This window comes from Caenorhabditis elegans, chromosome X (assembly GCF_000002985.6).
Source record: "Caenorhabditis elegans chromosome X".
Taxonomy (NCBI): domain Eukaryota; kingdom Metazoa; phylum Nematoda; class Chromadorea; order Rhabditida; family Rhabditidae; genus Caenorhabditis; species Caenorhabditis elegans.
The window spans coordinates 16,807,368-16,827,393 of NC_003284.9; the positions used below are offsets into that span (position 1 = coordinate 16,807,368).

At 36.7% G+C, this 20,026-nt stretch overlaps 2 protein-coding genes, 1 long non-coding RNA gene and 2 other non-coding genes across 10 annotated transcripts; 1 reads left to right on the top strand and 4 right to left on the bottom strand.

Moving 5' to 3' along the window:
- Nucleotides 1-87: 87 nt before the first annotated feature.
- cas-1 lies at nucleotides 88-6,289 on the bottom strand. 2 transcript variants are annotated; one of them, NM_001373613.3, is made up of 7 exons: nucleotides 2,332-5,341; nucleotides 2,098-2,231; nucleotides 1,738-1,959; nucleotides 1,065-1,643; nucleotides 794-1,000; nucleotides 436-582; nucleotides 88-390 (listed from the first exon to the last, which is right to left on the bottom strand). In NM_001373613.3, exons 1-7 carry the CDS (start codon nucleotides 4,547-4,549, stop codon nucleotides 310-312), a joined length of 3,588 nt encoding a protein of 1,195 aa, NP_001360035.1. In that variant the 5' UTR covers nucleotides 4,550-5,341; the 3' UTR covers nucleotides 88-309. The 2 variants fall into 2 exon arrangements, with proteins under 2 accessions (NP_001360035.1, NP_510713.1); NM_078312.7 differs by lacking the exon at nucleotides 2,332-5,341 and adding an exon at nucleotides 6,169-6,289 and having other exon boundaries at nucleotides 92-390.
- A 1,893-nt stretch (nucleotides 6,290-8,182) lies between these two features.
- F41G4.10 lies at nucleotides 8,183-8,238 on the top strand. Its single transcript, NR_072921.1, has one exon. It is a non-coding gene; the product is annotated as an Unclassified non-coding RNA F41G4.10 (non-coding RNA).
- Nucleotides 8,183-8,238, bottom strand: F41G4.11. Its single transcript, NR_072922.1, has one exon. It is a non-coding gene; the product is annotated as an Unclassified non-coding RNA F41G4.11 (non-coding RNA).
- Nucleotides 8,239-8,892: 654 nt separating this feature from the next.
- Nucleotides 8,893-18,091, bottom strand: sto-5 (Band 7 domain-containing protein; the record flags this gene model as incomplete). 5 transcript variants are annotated; one of them, NM_001368561.3, is made up of 8 exons in its annotated part: nucleotides 8,893-9,129; nucleotides 9,538-9,630; nucleotides 9,681-9,859; nucleotides 10,083-10,425; nucleotides 10,481-10,581; nucleotides 10,924-11,004; nucleotides 16,668-16,725; nucleotides 17,361-18,091. In NM_001368561.3, the coding sequence occupies 8 exons, from the start codon at nucleotides 17,417-17,419 to the stop codon at nucleotides 9,054-9,056; spliced, it is 990 nt and encodes a 329-aa protein (NP_001355390.1). The 5 variants fall into 5 exon arrangements, with proteins under 5 accessions (NP_001355390.1, NP_001379951.1, NP_001379952.1 ...); NM_001392911.1 differs by having other exon boundaries at nucleotides 8,894-9,129; nucleotides 16,668-17,499; NM_001392912.1 differs by lacking the exons at nucleotides 16,668-16,725; nucleotides 17,361-18,091 and adding an exon at nucleotides 11,628-11,903 and having other exon boundaries at nucleotides 8,894-9,129.
- linc-144 lies at nucleotides 15,016-16,024 on the bottom strand. Its single transcript, NR_102254.1, has one exon. It is a non-coding gene; the product is annotated as a long non-coding RNA linc-144 (long non-coding RNA).
- Nucleotides 18,092-20,026: the final 1,935 nt, after the last annotated feature.

The window sequence follows — 20,026 nt, forward strand, 5'->3', positions numbered from 1 at the left end:
AAATGTATTTGAACATTCTGGAATTTTTTTTACACTACATTCGGTGCAATTGTTCTACGATCACAAACCTTCAAACATGAATAACTATTTTTTGGAAGGGATCACTTTTATTCGACGAGACAGTAAAAAGTAATTTTTTCAATAAAAATAGTTGAGCACCAGTCAATGCATATACAAAACAAAATCGGTATTATTTAATAAAGCAAAGTGTGTCTCAATTGCTTATAAAGAATTGTAGACAGGGACAAATAAAAAAGTTCGAGGGGATAGTTCATGAAGTTGAAAAATAAGGTTATGACGTGAGAAGATTTAGCAAATGTCCGAGACGACAGTGACTAGCTTGCCATTGACAAAAGTTGTCTTGAACTGCTCCGGAACCGGGAACTCCGACTGAAAAGGAAATTTAGATTGGGTTCTACAATCCGAAAAACTTACATAATCCCCATCATCATTGGTTTGCACGGAGATGTTCATCTCACTGGATTTGGAAGTGACAATCTCGCATCCTTGAGCCACCTTTGACAAGTACACCTGGCATCCATCAGTCTTCTGGATTGAAAGAGTTGGGAGCTCTCCAAGGGTCTAAAAATTAATAACAATAATAGATTCAGTGAATTTCGAAGCATATAGTTGACTGAACTTTATTAGTAATTTGGAAGATTTTAACGATTAAAACCAAATATTTATTTTCACATTTTTTATTTAGAAACTAATTTTATGTTCAGACGGAAAAAAAATAGTATTGTATTTGAGCTTGTATTGAAGCTTGTACAACTAAAAGTCTTCTGATTACCTGAATTTGCACAGATTGGCAGTTGACAGTTTCGCACTGAGCCACAAGGGCATCAAACACAACAGACGTTTTCTTGCACCCGTCCAAAGTAATAGAATTGGCCTTTCCGTTGACCTTAATCACAGAATTCTCACAACGGTAGATATAGACAGTCTGCTTCTTATCGGCAACATCGAGAACAATGTTTGGATCGTTGACAAAGTACTCCTGTAAATAGTTTTTCATTGATAATGCTTATTGAATATGTTTTTCAAGTTGTTGAAACACTTACCACAATCCATTGTTTTCCGTTTTCCAGCTCCTTGTGTGGTGGCTTCCTTACTGGAGCAGCTGGTTTGGCAGGAGATGAGCCGCCCTGAGAAGCACCAGCGGCTGGCACAACAGCGGTTCCTCGGAGGTTTGGGTTCTTGTGAGTCTGCATATCGGCCGTGACCTTCTTCAGTCTAGAAGTAACTCCCTCTCCCTGGTTCAACGAAGCAAAGAGAGCATCACGGCTTGCCTTGTCAGCATCTACTGGTGGCGGAGCAATGTTGGCGAAGAAGTCGGCTGGTGGTGGTGGAGGTGGTGGGGGTGGTCCTCCTGGACCTGCTGGAGCTTTTGGAGCTGATGGAGCAGCGGCAGATGGAGCAGAGGCAGAAGCATCAGGGGCGGCTCCTGGAGCGCTGTTCCAGACTAGACCAGTAGTGTGAACTTGACGAACAAACTTCTGCATCTCTTCAAATACAGCCTTCCAAGCCTTGGTCCACTCAACGTGTCTTGGATCGGTCTCCTTGAACTCGCGGAGAATTGGGTTGATGTAGAATTGAGCAGCCTCAATGAACTCCTTCACGTATGGAGCTGGGGTTTTCTTCTGAAATTAGAAGCAGTTTAGAAAATATGTATGTTAAGATTATCGAATCTTGAGCACAGTAATATTTTATTTCAACTTTTGAATGTTAACATACCACGGTCACCCATCCAAGAGCCGGAAGTGCTTCAGCCACCGAATTGAGATGGTTCCAGTGAGGGGTCTTTCTCTTCGTGTCCTTGAAATTGTTGATTTCACCAAGCAAGTTAATAACTGGAGTGAGCATCTTCTGAGCTTCCTCGGCCGATGGCTCCGATTTTCCAGCAGCAGACCATAAATAGTTGCGCATACTGGCAAACATAGCCAACACTTTTGGCTTCTGAAATATTTGTTTTACGATGTTAAACTCTTATTCTATGTTGGGTAATTTGGATAAAGATAAGGAATTATAATAGATTAGTGCAATTTTTTATTTATTTTTGTTTTAATCAATACAAAACATCATTTGAACACTCACCACAGCAGCAAGATCGCCGCCGAGTTGATCTGTCAACTTGCTCCAATTGGCCAGTGGCTCCTCGATGGCATCATCGTAAGCACGAACATGAGCTGGGACTTCTCCAGAGTCACCGGCAGAAGCGGCAGCAGACGCTGAAAACATTAACTTTATTTTAATTAATTCAAAAGTATCGAACCGGTTTGCTTATTTCTAGAATTTTTAGTTTTGAATTTACAATTTACTAAGTTTTACCTTTATTCTGATCTATAAATACAACTTTCTTTGAAGAACTCCGATGAAGTGACGGATTTTTGATAAGAATCCCGTGCAAATTGTCGCCGTATAAGTTTCTGTGTCGTCCCGTTTTTTCATTGTCTCGTAGATACCTCGGAAGCGCACGACGTGCCATTTCCTCAATATCCAGATCACTGTCGTTATCGTTGTCGTAGTTCGAATTTGGTGAAAAAGTTGAAGTCGGTGAAAACGTTGGGTTTGAGTAGTGAGATGTTGGTTTCACCGAATGTACATTATTATTCCCGTTGCTATGCCCGTGACCATGTCCGAAATGAGGTTTGTTGTATGGCATCGGGTCGGATGGCATGTGAACATTGATATTCGGCTCAATGATAGCCACTGGTGGTTGAGACGAGTCACGTCGATTTCTCGAATCGAAATCATCGGTGTGACTATTATACGTGTGACGGTTACTCGTGAAGCCATTAATTACAGTTGGACCCGATCGATTAAACACTTTTGACTCAACTGGACTGAAAATTCGCTCTGGATTCTGATTTTGATTCTGCGCCTGTGGCGGATGATATGGTTGAGGGGCAACCTCACGAATTGGGGAAGTGAGTCTGGCGAAATCACGAAGTGGTGATTGAATCCTAGCACGTTGAGATTGTTGAATGGGCTGATGTGGCTGGGGATAATGGGGCTCTTCGGGCATTTGATGATGATGATATTGGTCTTGTACCTGCTGATGAGGATGAATCCGGAGTACACGATCATTTGTCAATTTTATTGGTTCATTAGGGAACGCTGCCGAATTACGATTCGACTCCAAATACTGACTGGTTGGCCGCTCTTTCTCTCGGAAATTTACCGCTGCTGCGGCTGGAACATTCTGGTAGACATTTGTTGTTGCTTCTTTCGGCGCTTGTGCCACTCGCCGGTCTTGATACCCGCCTGTTGATACTCTTGATGAATGATCTTCTTGGTTATAGTTGACTTGATTTATCGGGTTTGGGAACGAAAAAGGATTCGATTGTTGGGCATATGAGATGATTGGAGGCGATCTTACAGGGCTCGGATCTCGTTGTTGCATGAAATTGGACGAAGAGCGTTGATACCGAGGATTAGGCTGTTCCTGAGTCGGTTCATCGTTGTGATAGCTCCGAAAGTTGGGTTGCTCAGACACCAAGGAATTACCTCTAGGCTCACGATAAGTAGGCTCTAACCGAAAGCGTTCAAAATCCGAGTTCAAATTTGAATTGAGAGGTGCATTTCTGATAATGTAATCCTCCCGGAACGATTTTGGCGGTGGTGGGTCAGTCATCCAGTTTGGCTCAATCACTCGGTTTCGGAAAAATCCATCCAATCGATGACCTTGATTACCATTCGTGCTTGCCGTGTAGTTATTAATAGAATTATGAAGTTGACCAGAGCTATTATTATGACTATCAACAGTAGAATGATTGAGGAAGGTGTTACTTGGAGTATGATTTGAGGTGTTATTGAAATAAGTGTTGTTGAGAGAGTCAAACGACAAATCCGATTGGGTTTTTGCTAATCGTCTTGGCGGATGGTGATCCGATGAATTAGAATTATAGTGTTGTGGAGACGGAAGAGTGCCAAAATCTGTCTGACGAGACGACTGATCCCCTGCATACCAGCTCGAAGACATATTGTGTGCTTCGGCTTTCTGACGTTGCAGATTTCTCAAAAAATCTGTTTCTCGTTGGGAAGGCGACGGATGCGTCGGCTGCTTGTATGATTGGGGTGGTGGCACATTGTCATAACCTCGGGGTGGAGCATCTTGAAATGCTGGAACTGGACTTTGGACACTTCGATGACCGTACATACTTGCTGGTTGAGGATTGTTACAGTACTCACTGGCCACTGACAAAGGAGATAGCTCACGTGGAGAGAAGTTATTGTCGAATAGAGTAGAATTGCTTTCCGATCGTATTGGCCGACGAGATCTTGGAGGTTCTTCAGCTGTCCAATAATTAGTATTGCGGTCGACAGGGGATGTTGGAGAAACGGGCGAAACGCATGAGGATGGAAAATGTGGAAGGGTCGCTGACCGCTGGTCAATGACAACTTGTTGAGGGAACGACGACCAACTGCTTGACGGACGTAGTCCGCCTCCGAAACTTCTCAAATCTTGGGTACTATCGGTTACCGGTCTGTAGCCACGTGGATACTTGTTGAAGGGTCTGGGAGCCGAGTAATAAAGTGAATCCATAGTGGAAGTGGGGGGAGACGAGGAGAAATAAAATTGCAATGCAAAAAAAAAATGAAGAGAGTATGCTAGAACATTAAGGTGTTTGGGGATGAATGTGCGGATGAGAAATGGGTAAAAGAAGAAATATTGTTAAGATTCGAGGGCACAAGAAGAATGACGGCTGGTGGGTGAGTTGCCGGTGAGGGGAAAGCCTAGAAACAGGACGAGGACGCAGAGGTTAGACGGGTGAGGAAACACGGACGAGTAAAGGCTGAAGCACAAAAGCAACTGTTGAACGGGGCTCCCGGGTCCGCGTCGACTGAAGTGAAAAGATGGAAAGAGCATGCGAGCTGTTGAGAGACAAGTCCCCACCGGGATGAACAGAAAAATGACTTCCCTCTCACTCTCGCACACACTCGTTTGCTGTAAAACACTTTGCGAAGAGATGCGGATTGACGGTTCTTCTTCTGGCGCCAGAGGGAGGATAAGAATTGATAACTTGTGCACTGCAAGTCAAGCTGGCGTCCACAACACGAACTGGTCCAAGCAAGTACCATCGGACACGGGGGTTCAACCACATTAAATATGTGTGCTTCATTATCATTAGAACATCCGGTTATGTGAAGTGACGGCCTAGAAGTCAGCTATAGGAACACTTTCTAATGAGGTATAGACTTATTTTTAATAGAAGGTAGACAAGCATTGCCTGACAAAGTTGGCAGAAACAACATACTTTATAAAACTAAAGCTTATGATTTTAAAATTACCAAGCCAGTTTTTATTTGAAAAAAATGTCAAAAGCTTAGCAAAAAACAGACAGATATGTTTTGAAACCTCTACTGTGGAATTGCACGCTGCGGTTCTCAACTTCTCATCTTACTTTTTTCAAAACAAAAATATTGACAACCCGATTTTTCAGGTACACAAAATCTAGAAAGCTCCGAGGGACCAATGATCAGGTATTTTGACTAGCGGAAACAAATCTGTGAAGAGTGCGAACTATAGGGAGCTATTCTAATCTGTATAAAGATTACTATTATACATAAAAACTTGTAGATTACAAGGTTGTAGATTACTTTTTAGCAAATCCTAGAATTTTCGAAATTGAAATGCATTTCAGGGTCTATTCAGAAAATTCAAAGTGTACTAATTTCAGAATGATAGATTACTGCTGAGCACTGAGAATTTTTCAGTACACTATTATTATTATTGTGAAAAAAATCTTATTACTAATATTATTTCATTAATTGGTAGGCCGCAACGAGACAGACAAACAGGAAGCGGTAGCCAAACTGACGGTAGCTGTAAATGTCAACGGTCACAAAACTCACATATGATGCGAATAGGAATGTTCCTGACTCTACCCGCCGTAGAATATGCACCAGCAGCAGAAACAAATTCGTTTGTGACTTCCTGATAGGTCACGTGTAACTTCATGATAATACCAAAAGCGGGGGGTATAGATGTGGGAAGAAAGGCAGAATGAACACACACAAACACACACACCAACGTTTCCCATTTGTCGATGTTAGTCATAAGTTTTTGAGTAAACAGTTCGGTTTTTGATTATTTTATTCTTATTATTATAACACACTTTCTTCTCAGAGAAAGGTTGTCTGGTATTTGATCAATTAACTCACCACTTGGTCCGCCCAAATTGGTAGGCTTCGGAGCCAATGCTGGTTTCTGCCCGGCAATCGCTTCCAAACGGCTAGTCACGCTCTCGAGACGCTTCAAAAAATCCTCTTGTGTTGACATGTCCTGGAAATTGACATTATGAAATTTAAGAACAATTGTAATCAAAAATATGTAGAAAACCTTATCATTCGATGAGAAACAGAGCAAGTTCATAGTAAGAAAGAGCAGGTGAGAGAGACAGAATCGATAGGAACCGGCAAAAGTACGAGTTACTTATAATTCCTTCGAATACAGAGGTATCCGATTTCCGATGCATTTTAAATTCGCAAATTTGCCATTTCCGAGAGCAAGCGGAATGAGAGTAAAGGAGAATTTGTTCCATTTTTTGTTTGAAATTAATGAATTGGTAGTTTTTCTTTTCTTTTGGTTCAAAAAGCGAAAAATAACCGCGAACAAAGAAAAAAAATAAATGGCGGCCCGATTTCGCAATAATTTCAAAACATCGAACAGAGAAAAGGCGATTGTCAGCAGAAAACAAGAGGAAAATGAATGGAAATCATAAAGAAATTGAGAAAAAAGTGATGAGTCACCGGGATGTGTTGCGCGGACCGCCTTGCACAGTAAATGACAACTGCCGCCATCTTCCGTTCTCATTAGAGCGCGCTTGCTGTACACCTCCCGCCGATCCGTTCCGTTGCGCAGTGTAAACAAAGATGGGATGCGAATTGGTAGAAAATGTGATGGATTTTGGGAGAGATTTTCTAGAAAACTGTAAAAAAATTCTGGTCTTTTGGAAACTTTTGGAATTGGAAACATTTAATTTAAAAGTTTGGGAAAATTAAATGATATTTTAAATTTCAATGTTCAAATTGGACGGGCTCTCATGAAACTTTCGAAAAACTAAATGACGTATACGAATGTTTACTTATTTATCCAAAATACAATTTTTGTATAATGTCTACAAATTTTAACATTATCTCATGATTGTTATAGTGGTACTTTTTAAAATCAGATTGAAAATTCACCAATCATGATAGCATTAATTTCAAAAAAATTGGCAACACGTCTTGCTCATTTTTATTATTAACTGGATTTAAAATAAAATGAAAACACGTGATAAAAAAGGAGCACGCTTTGAAAAATACAAATTTGTCCAAATTCGCTGGTAAATGTGAAAAAATGCAATGTTCGAAGGGCCCAAACTCAAAAAATGTGTGAGAGATAAAAAATCACACCAAACCACAATCTTTTTCTCTATTCCGGCCAATCGACAGTCCTAATACATTTAGGCAAGTACTTGAGATGAATGCGAAAGAAAAGGCGATTTCGGGGGGCGAACGTAAGACGCGTAAATAATTGCTTCCCTTTTGCCTGTCAATCTGTGAGGAAAAGGCCATAAATGTTGGAATTGAAACAAGACAATTATTGTCATAAAGAACACTAAGCTGTTCTGAAATTAAAAATTTTGAGGAAGGTGAAAGTCAAGAGAAACCGAGAGAAAGAAAAAAGTGACAGAAAAAACAACAATATCGGTTATATTTATGCTTACATTTCCATTGATGTATCATTTCACGATGATTCACTTTCGATATTTCTTTTTGTCTCTAATTCTCTCAAACTTCCTTTTTGTTCTCCTTTTATTGAGGGAAAATTTCTAAATTGATAACATTTTCGTGAACTGAAAATTGAGCGTAGTTCTGAACCAATAAAAATCGAGTTAACTAATATTATTTTTTTGAAAAGTCCTTTTGCCGAATGATCTACCAACCTACAACATGAAAACGCCATAGTTGCAAAAAATATATGTGAAAAAGCTTTACATTTACATTACAGTTAGTTACAAAACAATAACAATGATTTACCGAAATATGCTCCAAAACTGTGTGCGAATAAAATCAAAGCAGTTATAAAAGTTGATGACGTAAACTTATGACAAGATAAATTTCAAAACAACTCAAAATCCAAGAAGCGAATTTCTTGTGCTGCCGTTTTTTTTTTCTTATTTGTGAGTGGGCGAGCAAGCCAAAGCGCAATCAATAGCCGATGGTCTTCTCCTCCCTGTGTGTCTTTGGGAGGACGGCAAACGGACGGAAAGGCAGATCCCATGTCTGCGTAGTCACACAGTACACACTCTCTCGCATACTTGTCGGGCTCACCCGGGTCCGTCGCATCAGCGGATTGAACATCTGTTTCTATTTTCCTCTCTTCAATGACGAAGCAATGATCACGAGGTCAACAAGGTTTTTGAATCTTTATCACGTTACTCACTGATTCATAGTTTTCAGTTGGGTTTGATTAGATTATAAATGGTTTATCAATCGTGATATTTTCTTAGAATACGAATTTTATCTTACCATTCTCACATGTGAAAAATTTAAAATGTAAAAACATCTCGACAGGTATAAAAAACTCCACTGAAGTTCGTTTTTAATATTTTTTAACAATAGGTTAAGATAAAAGCCAGAGAAATTAAAAAAAAACACTCTGCCCATTTCTTGGCTGTAGCATTCAATTTTGGCAGAAATTACCTTTTTCGAATTATTTTTCACACCGATTTCGCTGGAAATAAGTTTTTCTGAAATTCGAAAAAATCTAATGTTGCAAATGTTTAAGACATGCTCAAAAAACATGGATTTACTTTTGTCTGAAAGATTTAAAAACTTAAAAAATATTATCACAATTTTTGTCATATCCAAATAAACCAGATTTCCTGTGAAAAAATCAAAAAATCCCAAATAATTTTTTATACAGTTAAAAAGTGTTCATAATACAATAAAGTTACTCATTAAACTTAAGAATGACAAAAAACGTGTAAAAACTGGATGGATTGATGATGACAAGGTAGCATAATTACCGGTCCAACTGATCAAATATACAGAAGCATTGGTCAGCTCTTTTGATGGAATTTCTTCATGTAATGTTTTGCAACTTCTATCGGATATGGCATCACTATTGTGTTGTTTCTGGAAAAATACATGGATTTAAAGAAGGATGTTAACAGAGAAATTTTTCACATTTTTTAATTACTAAAATCTACAAAAGCGGCTGAAGTTTTGCACGCAAATTATTTTACGCGGAACTTTATATTTTTGTTTTGTTTTGCTTGTTGGCACGTAGGCAGGTGACCAACTTGATATATTTCCGAATGACCGGTGTCTGATTATTTCTAGTACAGTATATGAAAAGCATTTTTAACTCGATTAAATGTGGCGTAAATTATTTTATGCTTGGAAAGGTGAGCAAAGCTTGTTGCTTATCAATGTTTATCACGGAGTAATTTTAAAATCTAGTTCAAAGTAGGAATTTTTTTTGGTTTCTCTATAGAAGCTATCTTTTTATTTAATTTTTAATTAAAACTCTCCTCTCCCCACCTTTGCGCTGAAATTTTAGTCAACGTTTGCAAATATCTCAATTGAATTGTCATCTTGTTTTGTGCAATGGTATCCGCAGCAGTTTGAAGGCTTCTGCATAAGAAATAAATTGAAAAAAGTGGATGAGAAGTAAATGAACTTACTCGCTCGCATCCTTCTCTCCTTGAGCGGCAATAATAGCTGCACGTGCTCTTCTGACAGCTTCGGCTTCGGCCGCCATACTTCTCATAAGTTGATGAGGAAGTCGAATATCTTTTATTTCGACTCGTTCCACTTTGACACCCCATGGATCTGTTCCTTCGTCCAACACTTTTTCAGAGATCTGAAAAATAATTATGCCAATTTCTTCAGACGTAAAACTTGGCTGTAAATAATTACAAAATTTATTGGAGTTGTATTGTTATTCCTGGCTATTAGCTCTTACGAATTTAGCTATGCCACCGTTAGCTATCAAGTAAATTTTATGAAAAACATTTTGAATGTCCCAGTTTTTTTTCTTATTAGAGTTTTGCGCAAAAAATTTACATTTCAAAATCAAAACTTACACTTGCAATCGCATCACGCTCGCTGAGCATTTCACTGAGAGTTTTTGTACCAAGAACATTTCTCAACGTGGTTTGTGCTAAGAGCCGAGTACTGAACTGAGCATCATTCACATTGGTCACGGAAATAACTGGATTTGACACTCGAAAGTAAATGACAGCTTCCACAGATACTGTGACAGAATCTCGACTCAAAATTTCTTGAGGAGGAACATCGAACGAGAGCACTCGTAGATCCACTATCTTCATTGTGTCAATACATGGCAACACAAAAAAGAGTCCGGGACCCTTTGTTCCTCCTTTAATAAGCCTACCCAGCCGGAAGATGACGGCTCTTTGATACTCTCTGTAAAATTTGTTCGTTTTCCCAGTTGTTGAAAACACAAAGGTAAAACTCTTACTTGACTACTTTTACACAAAAGAATAGACACCAAGGGAATGAGAGAAGAATGAGCAGGAAGGAGAAAATGAGCATCATATGGGAGATAAGCGGCGGTGGTTCCTGAAATGCTAACTTTTTAAAAAAATAGTTTGCAGTGAAATTGAAAAATGAGCACCTATTACTTATTTCAATTTTTCAAAAATTGATATTAATGTACTTTAACACTGCTGGAGGGGTTTCTGTGAACTGACTAACATTCTGGGAGCTTTTTGGACATTTTTTAATTAAAAAAATGTAACAATTCTTTCACAGGGATCAATCTAAACATTTCCAGAATAAAAAAAAAAGATATTAGCTGTGAAAGTTATAAATTGGGAAGGACATTAGAAAAATATTTTGTTTTAAAAAGTCTGTCTGTAAAATGATGTTACGCAAAATAGATTAAAAAAAATAAAAGCTTACCCGTTCTTCATGGAGAAGATGCCGCGTCCGAATCAACCAACTCTGTGATCTGGCTCGCATTGGGATTTTTTCAATTGCATCCTGAAATTATATTTATTGAATCGCACGAAAAAGAGTAATAATCTGGAAAACCCGTTTTTTTTATTTTCTTTGTATTTATTTTATTGGAATGGAACCTGAAACGTGTTGGTTAACCTGGAATTTTCTGTTTTTTACTATTAATAGACTCACCTCCAACACAGTTTAAGTTCTTAGTAAACATTTTTAGTGAAGTTTAAAATGTCAATGTCAAAGTCGCAACAGAGAAGTGAGAATAACTTTTTTTGAAAGTCGAGTCTTACTTCGGAGATATTTAACTTGAAATTAAATTTGTCGGCGGGGCAGACGTTTGATTCTAAATAAGGAAAATAACATGTCCGTTTTTCTCGTTTTTTTTCGCATTTTTTGTCTTTATGTTTTTGTAAGTGAGCCTTGATACCTTTCTCGTGAAAATAGTTGAAGTCTTATGGATTTTCATCCGATTCGAATAGGAAAAAAGTGAATTTGATCAGCTCGAAACTAAACAGACAAAAGTAGGCACCTCGTGCTTCGAGAATTTATCCTCAAAAAAAAACGAGAAAAGGAAGAGAGGGAGTATATGAGGGCAAAGTGAGAAAGATGGAAAAAGAGAGAACCTTTCAATACATACACACACAAATACGCACCCTTTTATGCGGTGGCACTTCACCACGATCCAGGCCGAGCGATCTAATATCTGGCACAAACAACAAGTTTGGATTAATTGAAGCGGATGGCGGTGCCGATGCAGTTTCATCCTTCACCGAAGCCGTGCTGCTGCGTCGCGAGAGGGACCCTTCATTACTATATCCGGTGTCTTCGGACTGCAGGGTGTGAATACGGCGCATGATCCGTTGCCGACGCTCGGTGGCACTCATTTTGTGCATTGCTCGCCGCTCTTCCCCGGGACTCCGATCCATTCTACGGTTTACAATTGTTTAAAGGCAATGAAGTAATAATAATAATGTTGTTGATAAAAAACAGTAAAAGGAGGTTTCGGTAAAAAAGATTAAGCGTTCAAAGTCACAATGAAATTTCCTAGCATCAACTACCTGAGAAATAAAGTTTTAGAAACAGCTTATAGAAAATGTTTTATCAGTCCTATAATTCAATAGTATTCCGTAGTAAGAACATAAATAAATTTAGTTTTTAGAAAACTCCTCTTGATAGTACAAAAAAGTGCTTTTGTCTTAAGAAATCAAAAAATGAAAAAAAAAAAAATTTTTAATTGAAAATCACTTTTAAACAATCTTCACCCGCGAAATTCAATTTTGAGAGGTTAATTTTGATCCAGTGCCACGCCGCACAACTCCCCTGTTTTTTCGCCCCCGGTAACACCTTTAAATAATTTTGAAAAACTTTACAATGTTAAACTTTTTTCACGAATACCATACAATCAATTTCATCATATAATGTGACGACTAAGTTCACACTGGGAAGCAAAGCTTTTTTTGGAAGATATTTTGGATATACTTTGGAAGTCGAAAATTAGATCGTTTTTTTATGCGAGCACAAAGTCGAAAATTAGACCGTTTTGATTTTTTTTTTTTGGAATATTAAAGCTGGAATATCGAAAAATCGGATGAATTTAAAATTTTTTGCGAAAAAAATAAGTTTGGAGGAAGTTATGAAAATGAAGATACTAAAATGTGAAAAATGAAGAGAAAAATGAACGAATCAGTGTCGAATTTCCAAAACAGAACACGGATTATAAAAGAGTGGATTGTTGCTTTGTGAATGCTCATCGAACTTGAAGATGCAAACCAATTTTTTATTATTATTACGGAAGTGTAAAAAATTGATTTTGTTTTTCATTTGAAAATACGTTTTAGCAGCAATTATAGTTATTCCTAACACAATAAAACACGTTATACACAAAAAAAAATCTTGAAATTATAGAAATTCTTATCTCACTTCGTTATTGTTTTGATTATTGGATACTGAAATATTTGGAGAACTCATACAACATATACCAGAAAAATGTGAAAAAAAATTAAATTGGCAAATTGCCAAATTTTCAAAAAGTTGGGAAATTTCGAGTATACGAGCCCCCACAATATTTGAATTACTGAAATGTAATTGAAACAAAAAAGTAATAAGATATTTTTTTTGGTTGAGTTCCAATTAAAAGTGAAATCTAAGTACTTGCTACATTTCGACAGTAAATCGAGAAAAATCCAAAATTTTTTGAATAATTTTACTGTGAATATTTGATAATTTTAGCACGGAGAATTTTAACATTTTCACCACTGAAAATATTCCAGCATCAAACAGAATATCCCAAAAAATGAAATATAACGTTTCCAATGCTACCTTTGAAAATAGTCACACATGAAAAACACATTAATCACGAAACCTTCTCAAAAATATGAAAACGGACGAAAAGTGAGTAGGTCAAAAGCATCAAAAGCATCAAAAGCAACCAGGTATCCAGAGTACGAAAGTTGGTCCGTGAAACATGCATTCTCAATTAGATACGGGAATCCTGAACTAGCATGTTCCAAGGGGAACTAAAATTTTGCTGATGGATGAAACTTTGCACCTATTCAACTGAAATGGGTTTTTCAGATAAGCCACTACTATTTTTAGAATTGAGTATTAGTGAGTGGTGTTCTAGAAAAATGTCCACTGCCCCCTGAAAATACTTGTATTTATATGAAATAAAAAATTGAAATGTTCTTTTCGTCAAATTTTTGAATTGACATTCAGTTTTTTGGCAATGAATCATCAGAAGTGTATGTGGAATACATGGAAAAAAAATCATCAAATATGTACTAGCCAATTAGTTTTCAAAAAATGAAAACTGCACTTTTTTCAATGTGTCTACTAAGTCCATTATTAATTTTTAATTTAACAAAATTACTTTCGAAATTTTAGAATCTATTTTAAACTGGAATAGGTAATTGAAAAATAAGACGAGGGACATTAATAATATTTAATTACTTAAAAAAAAAAGATTTTTAAGATTAAAAAATATTAATCGAACGCTGAAAATTGTAAAAATAGGTATACAAGTGTACACCACCAAATATAATCATAAAAAACTCCAGAAATTAATTTGATTTTTCAAAACTATCAGTGAGTGTGCCACTTTGTACATAACAAATTTAACTAGATATTTGAATAGTTTCACCAAAATAATAAGCCATTTTTGAACTGTTTAACTGGTTTAAGTAAATTTGCTAGTGGCGCTACTCCACATCAAAATCTCAACCATCATTCTTCTAGGTATCAAAAAAAAAGTTCGAACACTAGCATCTTGATAAAAGCCATAAAATATTGACGCCAACAAATAACTCGTCATCTTCGTTGCGGTCGATCTAGCGGGTAATGGACAGAACGACAAGGAGACAATATGTGTAACATGTTTTAAAATTTTTGGACGACAACCCGTGTCCGACTCATTGAGCCATCGAGAAAAAGACAAGGGAGCCGATTCGTTTCATCTTTTCACCAAAATGTTTAATGGGTGAGGAAAATATTGTTGAAACATGTGAAAAAAGTGGGGGGCTAAAGAGTCTGGAAAGAAGCGGTGACAACCGGCGGCGGCTAAAAAGTGCAGTTTAATTATGGGAAGGGACATCGTTTTGTGTGTCCGTATGTGTGCTTCTATGGGTATATGTTGTGTGAGAGTCCATGTGTGTTTCTATTTTCATTTCTATCTCCACACCTCCTAAGTGACCAATATCCCTATCTTCTCGGTATGTTTCACTTAGAATTGAAGTATACTTCGACCTATAGAAAGAGGGCATGATAGACACGGCAGATGCGTCGGTGAAACGTTTCTCAAATATGGATAAACCTCACTTTTTTCTACTTGCTTTTTTTTTACTTTTTCAGGAGGGGAGGTTGTTCGCGGAGGCGCCGAAATTATGCATATTTAGATTTGGCAGAAAAAACTTGACGTGCATTTTTTGCCGGCAAAATATAAATGAAGTGAATTGAACAATAGAACAATAGAGTATTTATATTGAAGTACATATGTATGTGCTAAGGTTCGATATAATTGTCAAAAAATAAAATGAAAATATATATAAGACGTTGCAAAAAATTCATTAATTCAAGTTAATACAGCTAACCAAATTTCAAATACAGTTATTTACTTTTATTATATAGAAACTAAAGCAATTTGGAATGAATAATGGTTTTAACTTCAATTTGTAAAACCTTATGAGACTATCCATTTAAAACAGTATTTGTCACATAAAAACTAGATGGTAAAAATCCTACTAAAATATTGTTCTACAACTTCTTCAGTGCATCGTTTTTCTTCATTTTTACTATTAAGGTTTTTTGTCCTTTTTTGGGTGCTTGTAGATAAAAAGTCATTTTACAAACTTGAACACACTCGAAATTAGAATAAAAGTAGCTTTTGAAACTGTGTGACAGGTCTTGATTTCTGCCAAAATTTTGAGTAATTTTTCAAAATTTTGCAAAATGGTAACTCAATTTCTCCGCTTTTGTGATACCGAGCTGACAACGCGAGTATTTTTTGTGAAGTCAATTTGAAAACCTGTGCTTTTCACTTATAAAGTTGTCCTTAAGCTAAGAATTCCTAATCAATATGCTCAAATGACAGAGCCAAACAGTTCGTTGAAATTTTAAAAATTTTCGTGCAAGTTTTCAATATCATCTTTCATTAATTAGTTATTAATTTAGAGTAACCTCAATTTCTGAGTTGCTCTAGTGAAGCTTGGAACATTAAACATCTACCCTCTAAGTTATGCGAGCACAAAATTAGCTTAATAACTGAATATTAAGTAAAATACTCGAGTGTTTCATCTATTTTCGACACTTCTACATGTGCAGCATTTAATGCTAAAGAAAGGTGAATAATTACAAAAAATATTAATAAAAAAACAAAAATGAACATGCAAAATAATATACTGGTTGGAGCAAGAAGGTGTGATGTGGAAACGTGAGGTTTTATCTTCGTGGGGGCTTTCACATACCCGCGACCAACTAAAATTACAACAAATGTCATCCCAATGAGACACAAATAAATCAAAAGACACGAAATACCGAGAGCAATGCCGTCTCGTGAGGTAGAATCACTTTTGAGTCCGTTCCCTGATAAAAGTAGTGAGATCATGATATTTCATGGATGTTTATTCAAAAGATATATAATTTGTTGCAATTTATGTGGATAATTGTTCATTTGATAATCAGCGTGAAAACTCACAGTGGGAACTAGATGAAATGGAAAACGAGAAAACATGAAGTAAAAATGAAATGAATGATAATTTGGACGAGAATTTTCACTGGGTTATATATATTTATACAATAATAATTAAGCCTGATTAAATATCACAATTAAACACTCCAAAGTTTTTTCAAAAGTTTTAAAAATAAGTGAAGGTTCACATTTTTGTTCTTCAAGTCTCTATTCACATTGGTCAGGCTTGATTCAGAAAAAGTTCCCACGAACTACTACGTCATCGGAAACTTAGTTATTCCAACAATGAAAATGTCAAAATATGTTTTATGAAGAGTTTAACCTTTGCATATATAATTAATTGTCAAAATACGATTCCTAAACTCCGAAAAATTTCAGTTTTCCATCAATTTACTCACCGACGCGTTCCAAATTCCAATTTCAATATACTAGCCCAGAGGCAATATAGATTATAACTTTGCCCCCCCCCCCCCTTTTTTATTTTTCATATCGCCCATATTTGTAAACCAACCTCTAAATTGATGCCTGAGCTTGTGTGAGCCATTCCTCGTTTTCGTACACTTCGGTGTCTGGAAAATTGAAAAGTGTGATTAAAATGATTAGCTTTTTTTGCACACCTAGAATTAAATTGGAAAACTATGTGTCAAAAATTTACATGTTTTTCGGAAAATTCCATTTAATTGCAGGGTTTGTGTAATTGGTGTTGGTTGGTGTCTATAGAAGAGTTGATAAAAACAATTAATGTAGTTTTTTAAACTATTTCGTAAAGTTGCAAGTTTTTTGCTATAGTTAAGTAGCATTAATTCAATATCGACTTTAAGTGGGCTATCACTAGTGAGGGTTTTGTCGAAAAAATAAAATACTGAATAACTAACTAACCTTAGAATGTTCTAGATGTTTAAACTTTAAGAAACTTTCACAAGTTATTACTGATAGTGAAATAAAAGACAAATCCTAAAAATCTTTAACTACTTCTCGAACTCAGGTATAACTGAAGTGAGCTCAAAGTCTTCGTACCCAAAATGAGTTGTCTAGCTTTTCTCATAGCTAATTGGGAAAGCATCTAACGTAAATAAGCCGGAGGAAACGAGCTTTACATTGAAGTTTATGTCCAAAAACCACTTTGGGTTAACTTTAAGTCCTATTGCAGCTTTTCTGCATTAAAAAACCAAAGAAATAATTGAAAGAACACTGAAATTGGTACCTTCGGAAAGACTTGCGTACAGTCCGAAAAAATGAAGTAGGTGACGAGGAAGCGAGCATGATGGTTAGTGAGTTTTAAATAGTAGTGGTGCCAGAACAAAAATAGAAAGAATAGTGTGAGGTTGTTCGTATTGCAGACAATGTCTCAACAATTGCATTCAATTGATGAGCCGCTTCATAGCAAGATTCTCAGAGAATGAGACAGAGGAAGTGCCGATTTGGTAATTGTTTGTTCGTCCCAAAACCCGACTTGCGTTGGCGTTAGCGACGAAAGATTCTCTTCGTCTTTCACTTGTCCAGATGAATAATTGGTATTGCCTTTGGCGTTCTTTTTTTTGTGACTCTTTATGTGCCTTTTCCAACTTCTAGATGCAAATGTTCCATGTAAAACAAACGGCTAGGATAGGATAGTGCGGTAGACTTCAGAAGCACAGGAAATAGTAAAAAGAGTCGAGTGGTGGTCGGAGGTCGTATACCACTTTCGATACTGGTGTCGGTGCAGATATGGAAATGAGTGGGCTGGCAAAAAGTTGAAGGACAGCTTCAGAAAGGGGTGCCTTTCCCTTTGCGTCCCACTTGATCAAACGTCGAGCCTCGGTTTCGTTAGCACAACTTGAGTGCCCAAATTAGTATGCGGTGGGGCTGAGGGCGCGCACTGAGATTATGTCGTTGATTGAATAATACTCTGTTATGCTTCAAGCACTTCACCAGCTTGGGATCCGTTCACTAAAAGAAATTGAGAATTAGACCAACACCTTGACAGCGTTACTAAAATCAACACCAGACAATTATGAATTCAATAGTAATAGTTAAGTTTGGGGGATTATGATTGATTTTTGTTGTGAAATGTAGTATGTTTGAAAAAAATTATGTAGTCCGGCTCAAGTAAGTTTGTCCGAGATGCGAATTTTGTTATTAATTGGAATTTTTAAGTGTCAAAAATACGAATAATATATATATATAGTTCACAAGTTTATTGTTCAGCTACATTTTTAAAATTTTTAAATACTGAATATTTCCAGTTCAAGACTTGAGCTTAAAATTCAACTCTGAAAACTTCATAAGCTCGGGAATCCAAGCCTAAAAACTTAAACAAAAACTAGTGTCTGAGGTTCCAAACCTATGGACCTGCGCTTTGTTCAATATGTGAGGTAAATTATCATTATGCTCTATTTAAAAAAAAAAAAAAACTATACTTGCTTTTTCTAAAGAAATGTTTTAAAAGCGGTTCATAGAAGGGCAAATATTTTTGAATCTCCTAAACGAAAACGGTTGTTCACTTTTGATAATAAAACATATGTTATATTTCAATTTTTAAAAAATGCTTGAAATTTTATCTGATATTGAAAAAGAAAATTGATAAGATTTTCAGCAACTTACTGAAAAATACACCGCTTTAACTGAAAAAAAAACGTCAATATGCAATCAGAAATTGTGAATTTCCAATCTCAAAAAAAAAAGAAAAGAAATGATCAATTCCTTTTAATAATTTATGTTTCAATTCTAATCAGTCAAGAAACCAAAAACGCCCTCAAACAATACTTTTAATCTCAAAAAGAAGAATGAATAAATTCTCGTAGATAATTTATGTTTCAATTCTAATAACTCGAAAACTCAATAATAATCTGGTTTTGATTTATTGGAGCCATGAAAGAAAAAAAAACGATGTATTCTCATTTCCGACTTAAAAAGCCAGTGGCTTTGATACCAAAGAAAAGGCGGGAAATGAGAAATAACAGCGTGTTTCGCCGAATGCATCTTTCCTTTCTTTGCATCGTCAGACGCCTAGTAAAGGTGTGCATATCAGAGCCAGCCACCGCTCATTAACGCATCGCAAAATAAGCGACAAACCTGATGAAACTTGGGCATTCAGGCGCAAGAAGCTTGCTTAACAATTTCGACGAAAAAGAGCAAATCGGGCAAGTGGAGACGCTGGTTTCGGGACGACGGCCAGGCCCGGGTCAGTTTCTTTGGAGCTGTACCGATTAAACATGCACATACACAATCGGCAGGATGGCTCAAGGAGGTCAAAAGAAGAAGAAGAATGTACAGATATAGTGCGCGCCGTTTCCTTTTGTTTTGAAAAATTGTGACGGAGCATAAACACGAGAGCTCAGAAAAGGGTGTGAAGTTACTCATTACACCTCCGGGAATTGCACTTGCTATCAGCGGCGGGTTCGCAATGCTTTCATCATTGAACACGTTCATTTTTCCCCTTGAAATTCCATGCATAGAAACTGAGTTGAAACACAATGGCGTACGTTTTTATACATATAAATGAGCAAAAATGAGATGAAACAAGGCGACAAAGCATGTGAAAAGATAACAAAGCCCGAATGTAGGTGTGAGAAAACTGCATGAAAATGAATCAAAGAGGAACGAATGAAGAAGGAAAGGGCAAATAATTTTAAGGGTGCTGAGAAGAAGAAAGGTAGGGAGATAATATGAAACGAGATATCCTCTAGACTTTCGTGAGAATTTAGGGAAAAGTCGAGAAGAAAATGAAGGACGCCGGAAAGATTTTTTATAGGTTTCTGGTTTATTGTTTTGTCGTTAAAACAAATTTTGAACACCAACCTGATTTTCGAAATTGATTTTCAATTGAACATTTGAACGGGATATTTAGCTTCGGTTAGAGGGCTTGGCAAGATTTCAAAACTTGACAGG